We start from the raw sequence: 21,364 nt of genomic DNA on the forward strand, positions 1-21,364 counted from the left end.
AGACCAACACATGTTCATTTTCATCATCATGAGTCACATGCCACCAGCAGAAGGTTGATTTTCTTTTTTGGTGGATTGGATTCTGTAGTTTCCGCATCAGAGTGTTGCTCTTTTAAGACTTCTGAAAGCATGCTCCATACCTAATCCCTCTCAGATTTTAGAAGGCACTTCAGATTCTTAAATCTTGGGCCAAGTGCTGTAGCTATCTTTAGAAATTTCACATTGGTGTCGTCTTTGCATTTTGTCAAATTTGCAGTGAAAGTATTCTTAAAACGAACAACATGTGCTGGGTCATCATCCGAGACTGCTATAACATGAAATATATAGCAGAATGCGGGTAAAACAGAGCAGGAGACATACAATTCTCTCCCAAGGAGTTCAGTCACAAATTTAATTAATGAATTTTTTTTTTTTTTAAACAAGCATCATTAGCATGGAAGCATGTCCTCTGGAACTATAGCTGAAGTGTGAGGAGGCATATGAATCTTTAGCGCATCTGGCCCATAAATATCTTGAGACACCAGCTACAACAGTGCCAAGTGAATGCCTGTTCTCACTTTCAGGTGACATTGTAATTAAGAAGTGGGCAGCATTATCTCCCGTAAATGTAAACAAACTTATTTCTTTTAGTGACTGTACAAGAAGCAGGACTGAGTGGACTCGTAGGCTCTAAAGTTTGACATTGTTTTTATTTTGAGTGCAGTTATGTAACAAAAAAACCTACATTTGTAAGTTGCACTTTCATGATAAAGAAACTACACTAAAGTACTTGTATGAGATGAACTGAAAAATACCATTTCTTCTGTTTATCATTTTTACAGTGCAAATATTTGTAATAAAGAATTATATAAAGCAAACACTGTACATTTTGTATTCTGTGTTGTAATTAGAAATAGATATACGTGAAACTGTAGAAAATCAAAAATATTTCATAAATTTCAGTCGGTATTCTATTGTTTAACAGTGTGATTAATTGCGATTAATTTTTTAAATTGTGATTAATTATTTGGAATTAATCGTGCGAGTTAACTGCAATTAATTGACAGCCCTAATTCTAACCAACTGCTGATTTAAAATAAAGTTTAGCAGTCAATATATCCAGCATATTTAGAAACACATTTTTGTTATAAACCAAAAGGAAAATGTAATATTGCTTTTAGAAAGACACCCTGACAATTCTTGCACATTTAAGAAGTGTTCAATGGATCTTCTCCCCCCCAAAAAAATGTCTCTTAGGACTTAAAATTAGCTTGCTTTTTTATTTGTTTGCAGCACCAACAGTGCTCTACAAGAATGGCTCTCAATCTTTCCAGACTATGTACCCCTTTCAGGAGTGAGTCTGATTTATCTTGTGTACCCCCAAGTTTCACTTCACTTAAAACCTACTTGCTTACAAAATCAGACCTAAAAATACAAAAGTGTCTCAGCATTCTATTACTGAAAAGTTTTTTACTTTCTCATTTTCCCCATATAACCATAAAATAAATCAACTGCAATATAAATATTGCACTTACATTTCAGTGTATAGTATATAGAGCAGTACAAACAAGTCATTGCCTGTATGCAATTTTAATTTGTACTGACTTCACTAATGCTTTTTATGTAGCCTGTTGTAAAACTAGGTAAATGTCTAGAGGAGTTAATGTACCCCCTGGAAGACTTTTGCGTACCCCCAGGGTACACAAACCCCTGGTTGAGAACCACTGCTTTGGATATTTATTTTTAAAATTGTTTCTAGCTCCTATGGCTGCAAGGAAACCTTCTAAACATGAATCAAATGAAAACTAATGCAGTGCTGTCTTCTTCAGTCCACAGAAACAATAGCTCTGATGGATGTGAACTGTCCCATTCCTCTCAGTGTTTTAAGTCTGAAATCTCAAGATGAGAATATAACATGTCAAAAATACTATTTATATTACAGTATCATGCAAAATTCTCCATTTGCAGGTTTTCAATGAGATAACTTTATTCTTTACTCTTGAAAGGATTTCAGAGATAGTCTTTACAGGTTTACATCCAATTATTATTTTTATATAACATCAACGGAGTGCTAGTAATGACAGACAGCCCCAGTCCTGAAGAGCTTACAGTCTAGGCAATTCTTAGCAAACCTTGTCAGTCTCAAAATTTAGTTTTAGCTTTTTTCCCCATTTAGAACTAGAGCTAAATACAGGAGATTCTGGAAACCAGCATCTTAGAGAATATTTTTGAAGCAAGTTAGATAAACTTGTATGACCTTTCTCCAGGCAGGTATTTGTACTGTGAAATGGTGACATCCAGTGGTTTGGTTGGTTAATTTCAAGTACTTATTTCCCTACTTACCCAGGTAGTCAATTTACCAAGAGAAATGACAAAATTACACCCTTCCAAAATGTTGCCTTTTCCCCCATATCTATTGCTTAAAAAAGAATAGATACTAGGGTTTTGCCCAAGATGTAATACTGCTTTTTGTTGTAGTCCTATATTCTGTTTTCTGATGCATATTTTTAAGATCTGACTTCAAATCCAGTATCAGTGCTATGTTAAGATTAGAACAACTTTTGTAATAGGATAAAATGAATGAATCCTAACCTTACTATATTTTAAAAAAAATGCCTATTCCAAATTTAAGAAGAAGGACTTTCTGAAGTTAAATAGGAATAGTAATTTCTCAGGACCTCTCCAGATCAGACCCTGAACAATTTTGTTAACTAGTATCAAAATTTTGCCAATCATGTCAATACAGTAAAATTACCATCTTGATTATATGTACAACTTTTATAACACACACCTCATTAGCCTTTTATAGTTTTAGATTTTTTTCAGTTTCAGTATAATCTAGTTGTATTGTACCTGAACTCACACAGAATAAATAAAAAGAACACTTGATCAAATTACCTTTCTTCTTCTCGCATCCACACTGGACTTTTGGGAATCTGAGCTTCAAAATATTTAGATGCTCTGTAACAAAAATTGCTGCAAAAACACTGGAAAAATAGGATATTAAAGCGTATTTATTTTGGTTTAAATGTATAGACTTCATTATTAGAATGTAGATATTCACATTTTTAAAGAGCCTATCACCAGTAAGGGCTTCTTCCAAACTAAAACAAGTGCCTTGCAAAATTATCCATCATGCAAAAAACCTCAAAACAAAAAGTTAGTGTACCATGCTCCCCCACCGAAGTCCTTGTAACTTTATAGGTCTTCTCCTTGCACTTTTATTATATATTAAGCACCAACATTGTCATTGGTAATACACAAACAGAGAAGTCAAACCTCTGCAAAACATAGAGGAAAGCATGATCCTTGCCTCAAAGAGCTTACTGCACAGTTTACAGACACGCACTACAATTCACATGCAAAAGTGGCTTTTTATTTGTAATCTGGCCAGTGTTGAACTTTGAATGAGCAGTTGGTTATCAATGTTAGGCTAAATCCAGCACTCTTTATAGAAATAAAAGGCATGCTATCTAAAAGAGAACTGACAATTCACAACTCTGGGAAGAACAAATGCTGGATTTGTGGATCTCATCATCTGCTCCGTATCTCAAAACTTGAAGTTCAAAGGATGCAGAATATAAGATTATACCTGCAATTCCTGCCACTTTGTTTTGCACAACACTTCCCCATCCCCATAAAGGTATAAGATTGAGTTTTAAATTAAATAAAATTAAATTAAATTAAATAAAATACTGAAGATTTTAAAAGGTACATGAAAGAACAGTTTAAGTAGTGAATGGACCTTGTTCTATAAGGTGGTTAGTGCTTCTTGCTGTAGTAGGCAGAGGGCCTGAAACATAAACCCTTGTATCAAAGGCCTGGTATGAGGCCTGAGCTAAAGTAATGGTTAGAACTTGCTAATATAAAGCAAAGTTAAATTGTGAGCAAGAGGCAGTCCCTGCTCACAGAATCTGGCAAGAACATGGCTGATATTGCAAAAACACACATTCATAAATAGTGCTAGGCATACAAATATATAAGCAAACAAATTCCAGAAAAAAGGTACCAAACAGGGTTGCCAACTTTCTACTCACACAAAATCTATCACCCCTGCCCTGCCACACCCCTCCTCTGAGGCCCTGCCCCTTCTCCAAGGTCCCTCCCCTGCTCACTCCATCCCTCCCTTCCTGTCCCTCACTCATTCATTCATTCATTTTCACCAGGCTGGCTCAGGGGGTTGGGTTGTGGGAAGGGCTGAGGGCTTTGGCTGGGGGTGCAGGCTCCGGGGTGGGGCCAGAAATGAGGAGTTTCAGGGTGCGGGAGGGGGCTCCTGGCTTGGGCAGGGATGTGGGGGGGGGGGTTGAGGTCTCTGGCTGAGGGTGCAGACTCTGGGCTGGGGATGAGGGGTTTAGGGCATAGGAGGGAGCTCAAGGCTGAGACCAAGGGGTTTGGAGGGCGGGAAGAGGATCAGGGCTGGGGCAGGATGTGGGTGGGAGGATGAGAGCTCCGGCTGAGGGTGCAGGCTCTGGGGTGTGGCTAAAGGGTTTGGGGTGCAGGAGGGTGCTCCGGGCTGGGACTGAGGTTTGGAGGGGGATCAGGACTGGGGCAGGCTGTTGTGGCACGGGAGGGGGTCAGGGGTGCAGGCTCCAGATGGTGCTTGCCTCAAGCAGCTCCTGGAAACAGCGGCATGTCCCCACTCTGGCTCCTACACGGAGGCATGGCCAGGTGGGTCTGCACACTGCCCTCTCTGCAGGTGCTGCCCACGCAGTTCCCATTGGCCGTGGGAATGAAGAGCCAGCTCTTGGGGTGTGGACAGCACATGGAGCTCACTGGCTGCCCCTACGTGTAGGAGCCAGGAGGGGACATGCCGCTGCTTCCGGGAGCTGCACGGAGCCACGGCAGGCAGGGAACTTGCCTTAGCCCCGCTGTGCCGCCGACCGGACTTTTAACAGTCTGGTCAGCAGTGCTGACCAAAGCTGCCAGGGTCCCTTTTCGACCAAGCATTCCAGTCGAAAACCGTATATCTGACAACTCTAGTACCAGAACACCTAAATACCAAACATATTCCCCAAAGATAACAGGAACGCACTGACCCATCCTAAAGATAAGGTCAGGATGACAGCATGATGGATACAGATGTTTTGATCGAACCAATATGTATAAGGTAATGGGTGGCACCTAAATCCATCAGAGGGTGGCACCCAAATCCGTCAGGGGTAATACATAACTTGTTTGTTTCTGTGTATAAAAATGTATCTCAGAGGGGGGAGTGTCTTTGGCTGGCCTAGGGGATAATGGAAAGTCCTGCCATTAAGTGAACTAGTCCATTGCAATGGGCATACATGTGTTAGTGTACCTGTAAACACTGATCCAGGACTTTAGGAACATGCTTCATTAACAATAAATCAGACCAAGCGCCTTCGCTACGAACTGAGTCTGTGGTTTTATTGGGCAGTTTAAGTGGAGCCTGCTGTACGGGCTATCTGGCCAGAGTCAGTACAGCACGCAGAAAGAACATACACACACAGCCAAACATCTGACCACACCTATAAGGTGCAGCTCACCAGATTAATAAACGATCTGGAAAAAAGGGTGAACGGTGAGGTGGCAAAATTTGCAAATGATACAAAATTACTCAAGACAGTTAAGTCCAAAGCAGACTGCAAAGAGTTACAAAGGGAATCTCACTAAACTGAGTGACTGGACATCAAAATGGCTGATGAACTCTATGTTGATAAATGCAAAATAATGCACATTGGAAAGCATAATCCCAACTATACATACAAAATTACAGGGTTTAAAAGAGACGTTACTACTCAAAAAAGATCTTGGAATCATTGTGGATAATTGTCTGAAAACATCAACTCAGTGTGAAGCAGCAGTCAAAAAAGCTAACAGAGTGTTAGGAACAATTAGGAAATGAATAGACAATAAAACAGAAAATATCATAATGCTACGATATATATATTCAGCATACGCCCACACCTTGAATACTGTGTGCAGTTCTGGTCACCCCATCTCAAAAAAGATATTCACAAAAAGAAAAGAAGTACTTGTGGCACCTTAGAGACTAACAAATTTATTTGAGCATAAGCTGTAGCTCACGAAAGCTTATGCTCAAACAAATTTGTTAGTCTCTAAGGTGCCACAAGTATTCCTTTTCTTTTTGCGAATACAGACTAACACGGCTGCTACTCTGAAGAAAGATATTGGAATTGGAAAAGGTACAGAAAAGAGCAACAAAAATGATTAGGGATATGCAACAGCTTCCATGCAAGGAGAGCTTAAAAAGACTGGGACTTTGGGTCCATCTGAGAAAAAGAAACAACTAAGGGGGGATATGACAGGTCTATAAAATCATGAATGGTGTCGAGAAAGTGAATAAGAAAATGTTATTTACCCTTTCACATAACACAAGAACCAGGAGTCACCCAATGAAATTAATGGGCAGCAGGTTTAGAACAAACAAAAGGAAGTATTTCTTCATGCAATGCAGACAACCTGAGGAACTCATTGCCATGGGATACTGTGAAGGCCAAAATTATCACTAGTTTCAAAAAGGCATTAGATAAGTTCATGGAGAATAGGACTGTCAATGGCTATTAGCCAAGATGATCAGGGGCACAACCCCATGCTCCAGGTGTCTTTAAAACCTCCAATTGCCAGAAGCTGGGAGTAGATGACAGGGGATGGATCATTTGAAATTGCCCTGTTCTATTCATTCCCTCTGAAACATCTGGTACGGCCTACTGTCAGAAGACAGGATACAGGGCTAGATGGATCAATGCTCTGACCCAGTATGGCCATTATTTATGGAGAGAAGAGAGAGAAAAAAATCTCAGATCATATGATAGGCTGGCAGTGCTATTCTGCATAGATCCTGCTGGGAAATGTCAAGGGATGCCGTTGATTCACTATTGCAAACAGCTTTTTAACTCTCTACCCAATATAAGGGAGCAGTTGCTTAGAAATACAGTCTAAGTTACAGAGTAATCAAAAAAGAACACTAGTAGTCGTCAAGCTGTGGGAGGGCTTAGGATGGAATCTGTGCTATGCTGTTAGTTTCTTTGTCAATAAAAATCAAACTGTATGATGGGGATGAACTTTCACCCTATGAAAACTATGTAATCTTTGATTTGGAGGAGGCTGAGAAAGCCACCTGTTCACAAATTTATCTGCAATACATCAGTATTGTCAGATTTGAATTAACATATAAATAAGATCTTACTGTTGGATTGCAACTGTCTGCACTGCGTTCCTTTTAAATATAAGCACAATATAGCATTTTCCTTTAAAAGGTAGGTAGCATCCAGAGAGGCTTACATCCGGTTATCTATTTTATACTCTACAGGTTTGTAAAATCTATTTTGCTAATAACAAAATGTATATTGGTGATTAAACAAGGTTTGGTAAGAAAGCTGTTGCAAAATTAAAGGTAGGAGACTTAAGACAAAATTAGCTATATGTTAGAGGAAGACTTGAAATCTTACCTTTCTTTCTGTAATATCATAAACTTTGTTTGTTTTTGTTGAAACTCTGTACTTCTGTTTTGGCACCTAAAAAGTGATATACTTACTAGTGAGACCAGGATTATAACTTCAGATCAATCTTTCGTTTTAAACCACTTGTTAAAAATTACTGTTACAAATTAGGTGACTGGAATATGTAAGCCAATGAGACTACCTGCAAGAGTAACATTACTCATGTGTAACTGTTGTATGGAGATCTGCAGGAGGTCTCTGTGCTAGCTGTGAGTCCCCCACTCTAACCCTACATTGGTGAGGCTCCTATGAAGCTGTCCTACAAGGCACACCCTCTGACCACCACAGAGATGGCTCCACAGAGCAGATAAGATAGTAGCCTAGGTAAATATCTGTGGGGCCAGAGGAAGGACCATGTAAGAGATTTCCTCCCTTCTAACACATAAACCTGACCCAGTAGAAAGCTCTTTGCCGAGTGTTAGGAAGGGGGACAATAGTGCTAAAGGTGTTTGACGCTCCCCATCCTCCACTCTGGATGAAGGTATTGACGACACAATCTGATCATCTGTCACCAGTTTAATTGACGTATTTCAAAGATGTAACAGAAATTGCATCCCCCAACCCCCCCCACAAAATAGACTTTCTTGTATGTTATAAAGCATGAGTTGGAGGTAATCATTAGATGCAGTGTCTAATTTTATGAAATTAATAATATCCTTTTACATTTGATCTAGAAAATCTTGTGCTAAATAATGCTTTTATCCCATGGAAATAAGAATCTTAGAAATATGTAAGACATAGATCTTTCACTTTAATTTAAGCAGAACATAGATTTTTTACTTTTCCTGATCATATTTGCCATACTGGAATTACTAAATTGATACCAATACTAATTGATGTCATTAGACTTCAATTGTGCAACAGGAGCTAGTCCTATTTTTTATTATGCTGTGAGAGATTAAACTCCAGAAACAAGTAGATCTAGATGTCAAAGGCCAAATACCAAGATCATGGAAATTTACTTACAGTGTCAAATTTAGGGATTGAGAGTATTGTTACTTTTAAAATCTAGGAAGTTGTTTCCTACTTGTAATAGAAACATTAAATGAATTTAACTAGTTACCTACTATACTGCAGCTAGCATTATAACACAGTTTAAGTCAACTGTACTTCAGGCTCTGAAGTTTCATTTATGCTTCCTGTGGGCCTATGCAGACAGATCTATACCTCTGCAATGGCTCCGAGTCCCCCAATAACCCCACAGTAGCGAGGCTCCTAAGAAGCCAACCTATCCAACAGTGACAAAGAGTTCTAAAATGTATCCATGGGGAAATATTGTCTTTAAACATTATAAGCCTCTTTTCCCATGGAGATATGTGCTTTCACAGAAAAGAAAACACTAGGATGGGAAATAAACTTTTCCTGTTGCACAGCTGCAGTCATAAATCCATAATGTTTAAACCATATTATTCTTTGTCAGTTTACAAAGAGGACAAAGGATTCAGTCATGCGGTAGTGATAGCCAAAAGAGAAAATTCAATCTTTCCCTTTAATTAGAGAGATTTTTGGTGGGGAGCAACAGGACCTTCACCTGGGAGTAACACAGAATGATTCCTGATCATATGATTAGAATGACAAAGAGAGAATGGAAAAGATAAAGAAAGGCTCAAAAGCCCTTACCATCAAAATATTAATTAAAAAGAAACTTACATTTTCTAGCCTATTTTGACACAAGGGATAGCCACAGAGTTTGATGATAAAACGCTCCTCCACAGCATCCTTATAGTGAGATGGAGTAATAAAATTTCCCTAAAATCATTAGAAAATAGTTAACAGAATTATTTTAAAAGCATTCACTGTATCATAACTCTCAAAACTCAGAAGTACATGAATGCTTAAGTTTGTTCATTAAAAAAAATTAGTAAAACCACTACTATTTAAAAAGCAGAAGTTAAAAGATAAAAATGGTAATAGAGTGAGCACACACAGTAAGAGATAGACAGTACTATTAAAAACATCTTATATTTTTATTTAGATAACTTTGTAAAGAAGTTATTTCTGCAGTTTTCCCCATAAATGGCTACTATTTCCACTGTGTATATAGCTTAATTGACACTTTTTACAATGCATCCGATGAAGTGAGCTGTAGCTCACAAAAGCTTATGCTCAAATAAGTTTGTTAGTCTCTAAGGTGCCACAAGTACTCCTTTTCTTATTATAAATCTAGTGACACTTTTCATGCTTTTACATTTATATTACTGTTTAAGTGATGAACACTGAGTAAAATAACTATGCTTATGGCCCTGTGAAATTCTTCACAATTTGAAGAAACGGTACACACAATATAATGACGTTTTTGGTAAGTTTATCCAGCTAAATATTTTTCAAGAGTACCCAAGCCATGGTACATACTTTGCCAAAAATTTTCAGCACCAAGTAGAAGGGAACTTGTTTTATATAAGCTGAACTCAGATTCAACCACAAAAATGTTTGCCCAGATCTACTTAACATATACATGAGATAAAATACAATACATCATTTGTCAGGTATCTTCACGAGAGTGTTTCAGTTTAACGCCTGCAACATAATCAATTCCCCTTGGGCCAGATTCTACAACCCTTAGATTCTACAACCCTATATCATGCTGAATAATAGTATCTGTGACCTGGATCATATCATATATATATATATATATATATATATATATATATATATATATATATATATATATATATATATATATATATATGCATTCAGAGCAGGCCCTCTGCACATGGCTCTCTCCCCTACCGTGAGCAGAGGAAGCTCAGCCACATATTAACTTCTGCAGGGCCAACTGGGAGTAGTCAGAAAAGATATACAACCTGGAGCTGTATTGTCTTTTCAGCATAGCCTCACCTAGAACAACCACAACATGGATAGTCCTTGCATTGTTCTAATGAAGTTATGGTGCCAGGGAAGTCGTATGGGGCAAAGGCCTTTCTCTAAAGCCCCTTACCACAGAGGAGATGATCTGATCCTAACTTTTTACACCACACTCATCAATCTGGAATCCATGAGCCACTAAAGGCAGTGGGACTACTCACCTAAGTAAGCAATACTCATCATGAATAGGGCTGGCTAAGCCAAGCTTTTAAAAACAAGACAAATATTTTCACAGTGGAAACATTAAAAGCAAGAACAGAGGGTATATTAGCATTGAAAGAGAAACTGGATGACTGAATGGTTATTACCCTAACAAATTTGTTACAAGAATTAAAAAGAACTTTAAAAACATAAGAACGGCAATACTGGGTCAGACCAAAGGTCCATCTAGCCCAGTATTCTGTCTTCCGACAGTGACCAATGCCAAGTGCTTCAGAAAGAATGAACAGAACAAGTAACCACCAAGTGATCCATCCCCTGTCGGCCATTCCCAGCTTCTGGCAAACAGAGGCTAGGGACGCAAATTAGTGTAAGAACTTGCAAAAGAAACACGTACACAATTCACAAGGAACTCATCTGTAATATCTTCCTCCAATAGCTGTTCAACAACATGCAGAGCTTTTTTCTCATATTCAATCTTCTTTCTAATAGCAGCCTCAAGTGCTGCTTTCCTACAATAGAGTAAATTGAATTACATAGACAGCACTTTACCATACACAATTCTCTCAAACATATCTTTTGTCTCTCTCCTATATGAAGTGTAGCATTTTAATGATCTGGTATGCATTTTACTACGGTGACCTCAGCAACGTATTCCACTTAGACTAGAATTTTGTCGCAACCGGGAACCATTGAGTTTTCCAAACTTGGTTTGGCATTCCGCCAAGTTCTTGGAGCAGTATACAGGGCTTCTCCCACAGGCAGTCTGAACAATCTTTATTGGAGAAAACAGTTCATTTGGGAAGTAAATACATCATTGTAACAAGATTAATATGCAACTCTGAGCCAGTGCCCAAGTAAATAGTAAATGAAGCACAGCATCCAGAAGTCAGAACTGTAAGAAAAGCAGCATGTAAATGTTTTCCCACACGTACTCTGGTTAGTGGGCGAAATTTTTCTTTTAAGAGCAAAAAACCTTCATGCCCTTAGGTGGAACAGCTGGGGACTGGGACCGGGACCCAGAGCAGGAGGAAACCTGAGACTGCAATGGGACTGGCTGGACAAGAAGATTGGGACTGGGATGAAGAGCCTAGGAAGGTAATGAAAAGAACTCAGACAGAGACAGGTTGGAAGGAACAGGTGTGCATATGATAACTCAAGACAAATCTGCGGAGTTGTTTAAATCATCTTACAGTGCTGAATAGCAGACAAACTTGCTAAATATTATTAGAATGGTAAGTATCTTCCTTACACAGTTATTGAAATTTCTGAAAAAGCACAAAGACATTCTGTAAAGAGGAGAGAACGGTAAAGTAAAAACAATTATTATTACTATGTAACATTAGCTAGGCATCATACCTTTGTGCTGCATCTTCATTTTTCAAAATACTTGATTGTTTATTTCCTAGTAATAAAATAATATATAAATCAATGTACCTTTTAACTTTCAAAATAACAAAACATCCATTTGTGGCTCATATGTTTCCATACATAAATAGCCTCAGGGAAGAAATATTTGCACACAAGCCAAACCATAAGCAACTGCTTGGAAATCTGTGCTTCTGGGGTTTCTAAATAGATAGCTGTAGCAGTTTTTAGCTAAATATTCAGCAGCAAGACCAAATAAGTTGGCACACTATCTACTGGCAAACTACAGGACAGGGAGGAATAAATCATTTTAGTCCTGTACATTGTTCAAAAAAACAAGTTGAGGAGATACTATCAACTGGGGATGGTGGGGATCAACTGTCACATTTCAGCCTGAAGATTTTGTAACAACTGTATTTCCTAGGGCATGGGTGGCCAACCTGAGCCCGAGAAGGAGCAGGAATTTACCAATGTACATTGCTAAAGAGTCACAGTAATACATCAGCAGCTCCCCATCAGCTTCCCCAACCCAGCACCTCTCCCCCTCCCGATCAGCTGTTTCATGGCATGCAGGAGGCTCTGGAGTGAAGGAGGGAGGGCACAGCAGGCTCAGGGGAGGGCACAGAAGGGGTGAAGTGGGGGCAGGGCCTGTGGCAGAGCCAGGGATTGAGCAGTGAGCATCCCCAAGCACATTGAAAATTTGTCGCCTGTAGCTCCAGCCCCGGAGTTGGGGCCTATAGCGCATGTGGCTACGCCGTCCTATGGATTCTTCCATAACATTTCCCACCATTGTAATTCCAGTGCCAACAGCAACTGCGGAAATGCTAATGTAGACAAGGCATTGGCTGGCACTGTTTTTTCTGCCCCCTGATGTTGGCTGAATCTGCTCTGAACAGGTGAAATAATATGACCCCTGATTCTGCAACAGGCGCCACGCGCACGGACACCTACACCCATGTGGAACATTGCTGACTTTAACAGGGGTTTGACCTACACTAGCTCCTCTTCCCCAAACCATTGGTAGCACAAGTGGCAGAAGGTGTCAAAAATTTTAGATACATTCTTGGGTGTAGATGCAACCTAAGTTTCCTGTAACTAAAAAAAGCTTCAGAACCAAGCCCTCCAAAAGTCCCAACACCCCTACAATATCTTTCTGCCTCCCCAGCTTGTCTTCTTTGTGCAGTTGACAGCACTTGATACAAAGCAATTTTACTGTTTCCCTTTAGCTAGTCACTCCCTTTTGAAAATAAACTTCTATACAGAAAGAGAAGTAGAAAAGAATTATGTAAAAAAGGGGAGATTTTTGTTTTTTTAACACAACACTTTTTCAAGACATTCCATTTAAATGGTGCTTGATCAGAAAATAGGCTTGTTTTATTTGATTAGTTTCAAACAACTTAGGTTGAGACCGTCCTTAATGATGCCGCACAACAGCGTCCTTACATGGAAGCAAGTGAAAATAAAAGTTGCATCCAACAAGCCACATCCCTAAAAGAGTAATGCATGTCGCTCTCATGGATGCTGGGGCATGTGGCCTAACGCCAAGCACCTTTACATCAATGTTGTCCAACATCCCCTCTTTCCTGGGATACAGACACCCCCTTTTTGCCAAGCTTCACTAACAATGAGATATGGAAATTTCCACCATGACCCATGATTACTGTCCTACCAAATTCACGGTCCATTTGGTAAATTTTATGGTCACAGGATTTTTAAAATCCTAAATTTCATGACTGCAAATATTTAAATCTGAAATGTCAGTGTTGCAACTGTAGGGGTCCTGACCCAAAAGGGGATTGCGAGGGGTTGCAAGGTTATCGTAGAGGGGTCGTGGTATTGCCACCCTTACTTCTGCGCTGCTGGCGGCAGCACTGCTTTCAGAATTGGGCATCTAGAAAGTGGTGGCTGCTGGCCAGGAGCCGAGCTCTGAAGTAGTGCTGCCACTAGCAGCAGTGCAGAAGCAAAGATGGCATGGTATGGCATTGCCAGTCTTACTTCTGCGCTGCTGCCTGCGGCGCTGGGCCCTTGGTCAGCAGCTGCCGCTCTCTGGCTGCCCAGCTCTGAAGGCAGCGCAGAAGTACGGGTGGCAATACTGCAAACCCCCTACAGCAATTTTGCAACTGCCCCCCACAACCAGCCCCAGTTTGAGAAAAGCTGGTCTCCCCAGTGAAATCTGTATAGTATAGGGTAAAATCACACAGAAGACCAAAAAGAAAAGGAGGACTTGTGGCACCTTAGCGACTAACCAGATTTCTCTGTCCATGACTCGTTTCTCAGGGATGTGAATTTGGTAGGGCTCTACCCACGGTATAGTTACAGGAGAACACCACAGCCAGGGCACGCCACACCACCAGGCCAGGAGTGGGGATGGCCATGCCACAGGGTTGGGCCAGCCACAGAGCCCCCCCCCCCAAGTGCGGGTGCTAATACTCTGGGAGCCCTAAACCGGAATCTTTTTGCCCCCCTCAACACATACTAATAATGGGGGGGGGAGCTTGAGCTGCTTGGGGCCCTAAGCAATTTCTCAATCTGTTTATGCAAACCACTAACACCCCCCTCCCCCAGGACGGATTGGGTCAGTCCCCTGCGCTGAGCCCGGGAGGACGAGGCCGGGAAGCGGGAGGGGGGGGGGAGTGTGTGTGTGGCTGTGGCCGTGCCGTACTAATCCTACCTGCGCGTCTCCGGCTGGATCTCGCCTTCGCACCGACCCGCAGCGCCGCCGCCGCCGCCGCCATTATCGCCCGCCCGGCCTGACCCCTCACACCCGCCAGGGCGCCGTGGGAGGCGGAGCCTGAGACGCGGCACACGGGGCTCGGACCGGCGCGGCCTCTTGCGGACGCACGCTAGGTAGGAGGCAGGCGCCGCGCGCTGCTTGCCCCGCCGCCGGGGGGAGGGGGCTGGGGCGCTTCGCGCTGCCGGGGAGCGGAGCGGCTGCTGCCGCGGGTTTTAGCCCCCTGGCGGCGGGCTCCTTATTCCTCTCCCGGCACGTTCGCCTCAGGGGCGGTTACTGGGCCTGTCCCCCGAGCCTCGCCTCGCTTCACCCGGGGCAGCTCCCCAGACGTGTCCCCTGGAGCCGGTTCAGAGGGGCCGGCTGAGGAGACCCCCCAACGACTCTCCCCGCCCGCCTGCCCCTCTGGTTGGAGGACTGGAGCTCGGAGGCCTGTTTACAGCCTCCGCCTCTGGCTGGAGGATTTTGCTGTGAGCCACCCACATGGTCTCCTCTTTCTCTTCCTTCAGTGCGATGCCCCCGCAGCCCTGGCCTCTGACGGGAACGGCGATCTGCTTTTTGATTTGCTTTAAGAGACACCAGTTGCATTATTTTAGGCCAAGGAGTATTGGGCAGTGTCTGATGTGACTCAGTGCATGGGTTATAATCCCACGTACTACTGCGTGAACCTTGTCCAAGAGGATCCCATACAGCCCGTGCTCCAGATGCCCAAAGCGTGGCCAGCGGCGATGCGGATGCTGCAGTGTCAGTGTCCCAAAGTGTATGGAGGATGCTAGGTGCTTTCATCCTTTTTAGGCACTGACAGCTGAGTGCAACAAATTCCCTCACTGAGTCCCTTTTTTCATTGATGTTCGGATCCTTTAAGTAACCCCCAGACTCCAGTGAAATTCCTTGTGTGTGTTTGGAATTATCCATTTGGGGAGTGGAGGGGAAAGTTAAATAACTCAAATAGCTTTCAATTAAAAGCTCAGAACAGAGCCTGTACTAGACCTCTGTGTATTTGGAGATACAGGGGATGTGCCAGGGGGTGAAGGCCAAAACCATAACTAGATTAAAAAAAGAATGAATTATCTTAAATCCAGTAGAATAATGAATATAATGTTATAACAATATGTGACTCGGTACTGTACTCTAACTTGTGACAGAGCTTTTCAATGTCAGAAGAACAAAGTCAAGATATGATGGCAACTGAGGAACTTCAAGCCATTATACAAAGATGCGTAAGTAACTTCCTTTTTGTAAAAAGATACTAAAAGTTACAGAAAATGGCATTGCCTATACGATATTAAAATAAAAAAGCAGGGGAGCTTTCAATAGCGGTCTTCATGACCATGCAGGTTTGGTTTCCAGTTTCCATTGCCTGCTCCCTGGTTCTTGTCCTAAGACTGCTACTAGCACCTGACCCTGCCTCTTGGATGAGGAAGTGCTCTGCTTCCCTCAACAGTAGCTTCTACAGCCAGTTAAGAGACAGCAGCAATAGGCAAGAGCATGTAGAAGAAAATGTGCCTCTCCAAAAGACTTGGTGTAATCTCACGTCAGGGAAAGTGTTATTGAGAGTGGCATGTGTTCTGAGGTAATTACTAGTATCTGTTTTACTCCTGGGGGAATTCTGCGCCCCTGTCCACAGATTTTCTTTGATAGACAGACAGACAGACACACACACCCTCCCTCCCCTCAGATGCATCTGTTCAGGCAGCCGGGGAGAGGTAAATCACTGAGGTTGAGTGGGATCTGCTTTCCTCTTCCCTGCACAGAGCACCCAGGTCTTGGTCAGATCAACACCCAGAAATTTCCCCTGGCTGCGGGAAGATCTGCACTGCGGGGGGGGGGGGGGGGGGGAGTCGGGAGGGGTTCCGGGGGGGATGGTGAGGCTCTGTTGGGGCGGGGGGGGGCGGATGCACGGGGGTTTGGTGGACAGGGAGAGCAGATCCCCTCCCCCCATCCGTGCACCTGGAACCCCCCACCGAACTCCCACCCTGCTGAGCCTGAACCCCTGCATGAGGAGCCCCCCACACGCAAACCTGCACCCCATTGAGCCCCAACCAGCTACATCCTGACCCTCCGCCCCACCAAGCCCTATTCCCCCAGACACCCACACTGAGCCCTAATCACCTTCACCTGGACTCCACTGCAGAGTCCCATTTGCCCTGCACTCAGAACCCTGCACTGAGCCCCTGTGCATCCAGATTCACCCCCACCGAGCTGCCCGCACCCAGATTGCACCACACAGAAGGCTGGTACTCTTGAGGGAAGTCTGATCATTTTAAAATTCTGCAAAGTTCTGCATAGTTTATTTATCAGAATAACACAGAAACACAATAATAATATAATCACACCATTTTCAATTATTTTGGTAATTTATTTCAAAATATTAGTCAGCAAATAATTGAAAATGGTGTCAAAATAACACATTATAGTTACAAATGAATTTTGCAGAATTTTTAATTTTTTTTGGTTTAGCATTCCCTCAGAGTATACTAGTATCTAAATGATAAATTATAGGTATAGTAAAAACTAAAGTTACAGCTAAATTAAATTTGTAAACTCAAATTTGGGTTTGTTTGTGATTTACATTATATAAATGTAAAGTTAAAGATAAATTTTTATTGTAGCAAATTCTAGAAGAAGAAAATTTCAAAGGAGAAGATTTTAATCTTTTTCAAGTAGCAGGCCAGAAGTGCTTAGAAGAAGGTTATGCAGCAGAAGTATTAGAAGTAATTCAAAATGAGAAAAATAAGGTAAGTTTAAATCTGTATCTGTGTGTATTTTAGCGGTATACTTTAAACACATAGGTAATTAGGTTAAATTTTGCATATTCCAGATGTTTATACATTGTTTGAGAGTTTTATTCTTAGTATCTCTGTAAGATACATATACCATATAGTACCCGCAAGGACGTACAATTTCAGGGCACTGTACCAGGTATACACTGACAGACATGTACAGTTTGTATAGGTCCAGATTCATCTTTCTGTGAAGCTGTTTTGGCAATGGTTACTGGACCTGAAACAAACATAGCCAACCGCAAGAGGTTACCCCAGAGTAGGGCGATCCTTTCATGTCGTACAGACATGCTAGTGGCTCCTACATGTGACCACTCCAGGCTGTCAGCATAGGAAGCAGGGGCTTCCTTGTACTACAGTAATTCTTGACTTCTAGATCAGCCCCTTAGAGCTGTTGTTAGCTGGAGCATCTTAGAGCAGCCCTCAGGCTGCATTGCCTTATGTTGGGGATCCAGGTTGCTGCACAACTGGTCCAGGACAGAAAGAGTTGAAGAAGTGGCTTAAAGCCAACTTTGTATATTTCCTCCTGAGCAGTGTACAATTTAGCTGTAAGCAAGGATATGAGGCGCAGTGTCCTTAACAAACCCTTTCATTAATAGTTCATTAATTAAGATAAACAGAAGAGAAGAGAAAAGGAGGACTTGTGGCACCTTAGAGACTAACAAATGTATTTGAGCATAAGCTTTTGTGAGCTACAGCTCACTTCATCAGATGCATTCAGTGGAAAATACAATGATTTTAAGAGAGATTTTAAGGCAAATTTTAAAAAGGGAAAGTGATAGTGACTTTTTGTTGGGGCAGAGAGAATTCCAGATAGATGGATTAAAATTGGCCAAGATTCTAAGAAGAAAGTGAGCAGACAGGAAGTAATAGAATGAAAGTTCAGAGAAGTATATGACCAGATTGGGAAACCAGGAGAACATACTTATATGGGATACAGAGATGGATAGAAAAGGAGTACTTGTGGCACCTTAGAGACTAACAGATTTATTAGAGCATAAGCTTTCGTGAGCTACAGCTCAGTTCATCGGATGCATCCGATGAAGTGAGGTGTAGCTCACGAAAGCTTATGCTCTAATAAATTTGTTAGTCTCTAAGGTGCCACAAGTACTCGTTTTCTTTTTGCGAATACAGACTAACACGGCTGCTACTCTGAAACCAGAGATAGATAGGAAATCAGAAAAGGTGATGAGGGACGGAATAATATTGTCCCACTTCATGGAAAGATGGAAAGTAGTCTGGTTGCATCCTCTGTACCCCACTGAATTTTAGAGTAAGGATTTAACATCTGAAAAGAACAGTTTACCTCCTTCCTCAAATAGTGTGTTCTCTCTGATTTTTGCTTGGAATTTTGCTACTACCCTCCAATAAAAGAATGAGAACAGACAGCCTATCCCTATTTGAAAAGCACATTCACATACACACCTGGAAATGCATAAGTTTATATTGACATAGGAGAAAAACCATTCCATGTATATTTTGGAGAATGTTCTTCAGAATTTGCCTCCATTCTTCCAAATAGGGAAGGAGAGCATAACGGATGCCCAGAACAGAACATTGTAATGATAAACTTTGTATTCAGGTTAATGCCTATGATATGTTACAACCAGCATTGATCACAGAATTATAGAAATGCAAGGTAGGAGGGGTCCTTGAGAGGTCATCTAGATCAGCCTCCAGCATGGAGTTAGGACAAATACACCTTGACCATCCCTGACAGGTGTTTACCTTACCTTGTCTTAAGAATCTTCAATTGCAAGGATTCCACAACCTCCTTTGGAACTATCTTTATAGTTTAGAACGTTTTTCCTAGTATCAAATCTAAATCTCCCTTACTGCAGATTAATCTGATTACCGGTATGTCTTATCCTATCTTCAGTGGACATGGAGAACAATTGCTCTCTGTTCTCTGTATAATAGCCCTTAACTATTGTCAGGTCTCCCCTCATTTTTTTTCTCAAACCTAAATATGGTCAGTTTTTTTAACTTATCCTCATAGATTAGGTTTTCTAAATCTTTGATCATTTATTTCTCTCCCCTCTGGACTCTTTCCACTCTGTCCACATTTTTCTTAAAGTGTGGTGCCAAGAACTGGACGCAGTACACCTGCTAAGGCCTCACCAGTGCCAAGCATAGCAGGACAATTACCTTCTGTGTCTTACACTCGACCATCATACATGCCAGAATGTTAGCCTTTTTTGTAACTGCATCATATTGTTGATTCATATGCAATTTGTGATCTACTATAACGCCCAGATTCTTTGCAGCAATACTACCACCCAGCCAGTAATTCCCCATTTGTAGTTGCACATCTGATTTTTTTCATTCCTAAGTATAATACTTTGCACTTGTCTTTACTGAACTTCATCTTGTTGATTTTAGACCAATTCTCCAATTTTTCAAGGTCATTTTGAATTCTGATCCTGTCCTCCAAAGTGCTTGTAACGCAGTCCAGCTTGGTGTTGTCTGCAGATTTATATAAGCATGCTTTCCACTCCATTATCCAAGTAATTAATGAAAACATTCAATAATACATCCTCCCAGTTTGACAGTGAACCATTGCATAATGAACACTTTTGAGTATGATTTTTCAAACAGTTATGCTCCCATCTTAAAATAATTTCATCTAGACCACATTTCCCTAGTTTGCTTATGAGTAAGGTTAAGATTTAGTCATGGGTATTTTTTAGTAAAAGTCATGGACAGGTCACGGGCAATAAAGAAAAATTCCTGGCCCCGTGACCAGTTCATGATTTGTACTACATACCCTGACTAAATCTTTGGTGTTCTGGGGCACAGCTGCTCCAGGGGGCACAGCTGCTCCTCTGGGGGGGGAGGCTCCGGGGCACCCACTGGTACTGAGTGGGGTGGGGCTCTGGGGCACCCACCGCCGCTGCTGGCAGGGGGACGGCCCAGCCACCGCCACTGCTGGCATGGGCGGCCTGGGACCACTGCTGTTGGTGTGGGGGAGGGAGCAGTGCAGCTGGCCCTGGGGTGGGCCAGTGCAGTTGGCCCTGGGGTCAGTCACACCTGCCGGCTGCAGAAGTCATGGAGGTCCTGTGACTTCCATGACAGACTTGCAACCTTACTTATGAGACCTTACTTATGAGATTGTCATGTGGGAATGTGTCATAAGCTGAACTAAAATCAAGATATGTCACATCTACGCCTTTCCCCCATCCATTATTCCAGTAACCCTGTCAAAGAAGGAAATTAGGTTGATTTGGCATGATATGGATCAGTCAAGAACAAATTACTTGCTACTTTATTGACCTCTAGGTGCTTACAAATTAATTGTTTAATAATTTGTTCTAGGATTTTACCAAGTATCGAAATTAATACTGGTTTATAATTCCATGGGTCCTCTTTGTTCCCTTTTTTTAAAGATAAATACCTTGTTTGCCCTTCCCTAGTTGTCTGAGACCTCACCCATCCTTCATGAATTCTCGAAGATAATTGCTAATTGCTGAGATTGCTTCAGCTAGTTCCTTAAGTACCCTAGGATCATTTTCATCAGGCCCTGCCAACTTGAATACATTTAACATATCTAAAAATTGTTTAACCTGTTCTTTACCTATTCTGACTTGTGTTCCTTTCCCCTTATTAATATTAATTGTGTTAAGCATCCGGTCACAGTTAACTTTTTTAATGAAGACTGAAGTACTCTGAAACCTGAAGTAAACTAGGCATTAAACGCCTCAGCCTTCTTGATGTCCTCCATCATTCATCTGTTTGTCATCCATAATCTATTGACTCTTTTTGACGTATATATGTATTCATATAGGATTGTATTTTAAATCCACTAAATTTTGGCCTGTTTTCTCTGTAAATCTGATTTACAGGTTATTGTCAAGAGTATGGGCTGGAATCTTGTTTGTCCTCTTGTTAGATCCATTTTGAGTTATAAGCAGGAAGATGAGAAGAGAGAACATTGTCTGAAAATACTAGATCAGCTGGTGCAGGTATGTTGTTGAACCATGTAGTCTTAATAAAGGCGA

General features: G+C 41.7%; 2 protein-coding genes across 10 annotated transcripts in view; one reads left to right on the forward strand and one right to left on the reverse strand.

The window, feature by feature from the left end:
• The window catches only part of RPAP2 (RNA polymerase II associated protein 2), a 62,547-nt gene extending 47,928 nt beyond the window's left edge, over window positions 1-14,619 (reverse strand). For 5 of the 6 annotated variants that reach the window (XM_043491242.1, XM_043491241.1, XM_038414439.2 and 2 more), the window contains exons 1-6: window positions 14,527-14,619; window positions 11,847-11,892; window positions 10,885-10,999; window positions 9,114-9,212; window positions 7,413-7,478; window positions 2,878-2,966 (exon numbers count right to left, since the gene is read on the reverse strand). In XM_043491242.1, the coding sequence (XP_043347177.1) occupies window positions 2,878-2,966; window positions 7,413-7,478; window positions 9,114-9,212; window positions 10,885-10,999; window positions 11,847-11,892; window positions 14,527-14,590 (479 nt within the window). In that variant the 5' untranslated portion in view covers window positions 14,591-14,619. The remainder of the gene's footprint in view (window positions 1-2,877; window positions 2,967-7,412; window positions 7,479-9,113; window positions 9,213-10,884; window positions 11,000-11,846; window positions 11,893-14,526) is intronic. The other variant, XM_043491240.1, reaches the window with a different exon arrangement.
• The window catches only part of GLMN (glomulin, FKBP associated protein), a 39,148-nt gene continuing 32,332 nt past the window's right edge, over window positions 14,549-21,364 (forward strand). For 3 of the 4 annotated variants that reach the window (XR_006273897.1, XR_006273898.1, XM_038414444.2), the window contains exons 1-4: window positions 14,549-14,702; window positions 15,729-15,803; window positions 17,196-17,321; window positions 21,209-21,328. Coding sequence is in view for 2 of the 4 variants with exons in the window: in XM_038414444.2 (XP_038270372.1) it covers window positions 15,738-15,803; window positions 17,196-17,321; window positions 21,209-21,328 (312 nt within the window). In the remaining 2 variants the exon portion in view is untranslated. Of the gene's footprint in view, window positions 14,703-14,745; window positions 15,054-15,728; window positions 15,804-17,195; window positions 17,322-21,208; window positions 21,329-21,364 lie in introns of those variants that run through there. The other variant, XM_038414441.2, reaches the window with a different exon arrangement.

Source organism: Dermochelys coriacea, chromosome 8 (assembly GCF_009764565.3).
Source record: "Dermochelys coriacea isolate rDerCor1 chromosome 8, rDerCor1.pri.v4, whole genome shotgun sequence".
Classification (NCBI taxonomy): Eukaryota; Metazoa; Chordata; order Testudines; family Dermochelyidae; genus Dermochelys; species Dermochelys coriacea.